This window comes from Austrofundulus limnaeus, unplaced genomic scaffold (genome assembly GCF_001266775.1).
Source record: "Austrofundulus limnaeus strain Quisiro unplaced genomic scaffold, Austrofundulus_limnaeus-1.0 Scaffold1773, whole genome shotgun sequence".
Classification (NCBI taxonomy): Eukaryota; Metazoa; Chordata; class Actinopteri; order Cyprinodontiformes; family Rivulidae; genus Austrofundulus; species Austrofundulus limnaeus.
Window position 1 is genome coordinate 47839 of NW_013954175.1, and position 1585 is coordinate 49423.

The 1585-nt window shown below is 42.6% G+C and overlaps 1 protein-coding gene across 1 annotated transcript in view; it reads right to left on the reverse strand.

The window, feature by feature from the left end:
* igf2r (insulin-like growth factor 2 receptor) overlaps window positions 1-1585 on the reverse strand; it is a gene marked incomplete at its 5' end in the record, with an annotated part of 61258 nt that overhangs the window by 43609 nt on the left and 16064 nt on the right. Inside the window, 4 exon segments of the mRNA XM_014033569.1 lie at window positions 464-623; window positions 723-838; window positions 918-1086; window positions 1163-1313. Of these exon segments, the coding sequence (XP_013889023.1) occupies window positions 464-623; window positions 723-838; window positions 918-1086; window positions 1163-1313 (596 nt within the window).

Sequence of the window (1585 nt, forward strand, 5' to 3'; positions counted from 1 at the left end):
GCTCGGTCACACACTAATGTCATTAGTTTGTTATCATTACTAAGCTGCAGGACTGCTTTTCCCCCTTTTTTTCACATCATTTCGCCTGATGGATCTGTTATTATCTCGCTCTGAAGCGCAGAGGAGTGTCAGAGGTGAGCTCGTTTTAAGTGATTTTCACGACGCGGTCTCATTTCCGGACTCAATAATTTTGTGAATGAAGCCGATATTTCAGTTAAAATACATAAGTAAAAATATTTATCGGAATATAGTACTACCCCCCAACTTTATGGCTTTAATTTTACGTATTATACTTGAATAAATACGGAATGTTTAACTCCATTGAATGTGTTCAGATCACCCAGGATGGATGTTAGTGTTGATTCTGAACATGTTCATCAGATAAAGAGAAAATTYCCACACGTTTTACTGAACTAATGAAGCTACACTTTGGATTATTTTACAAAAAAAAAAATCCAGAGACCTGCTCGATTTCGTATTTCATTTCGCAGACCGATGTGTCTCGGTCACAGCCTGGTACAGGTACGATGGGTCGACATATGTTGATGTAGTACTTCTTCAGGCTCGCCGAATCTGACAGATCCATGGCCATCCAGTTTCTGGTGGAGGTGGAGCGCGACAGGCTGGAGGAGGAACAGGAAACACATCTGGGTTAATAAAAATCTGACCGTTTTATTTTCATTCCTTGTTAGAGGAAAATCTCTGCGTTTGTTGTTTCTCACCTGGATAAGTCGTACTGATCCAGGGTGTTGGGGTCCGTCACCAAACACTCGTGAGCCCTCTGAGGACACGCGTAGGACGTGTACCAGAGGAAGTTGTACGTGTACTTGTCTTCTACCTGTTTTTATCAAGAGCACATTAACGACAAGCCGAGATCATTTCAACAAGAACAGGAAGGAGGAAGGGAGGAGTTTCACCTGGAACTTAGGGTTTCCTGCTCCTGCTTCCGGGTCACAGAGGAAGGAGATGAGAGTGGATCTGAGGGTGTGCTGTGCGTCGTTGTACTGAGATCCATTTCTGTACGTGAGCTGGATCAGGCCGTCGTAGTAGCTCAGACGAGAATTCGCCTCCCCGAGACTCCAGGAACTGCAGACAAACAACAGAAGTTGGTCGTACATGTTTATAACACGTCACCGAGTACAGAAAGGGTGGCACGTCTCACTTTTGTTTCACTTGGCACGCTCCAGCCTTCTCAGGACACGTGTCGGTTTTGACCGGACCACAGACGTTAATGTAGTAGCTGTAGCCGCCATTGGTCAGGTTGTAGAAGCCGCCGTCCGGTTTGGTGAGAGGAGACAAGTCGAAGGAGAAGCCTGCGCAGAAACACGAGTGAGAAAGGAAGATCTCAGAATATTTCACATCTTATGACATAACCAGAGTTGTAAAGTAACTAAGTACAAATACTTTGTATTATTTTTCAGCGTATTTTTTACTTTTACTCATTACATTTTTACACAATAATCTGTACTTTCTACTCACTACATTTTTTTAAAAGGTAAGAAGTAGAAAGTTGTTACTCCTGTTTTATTCCAAGTTGTTATTAGTTTAAAAAATACTATCCTGATAAATTGTGTCTCCTGGATAG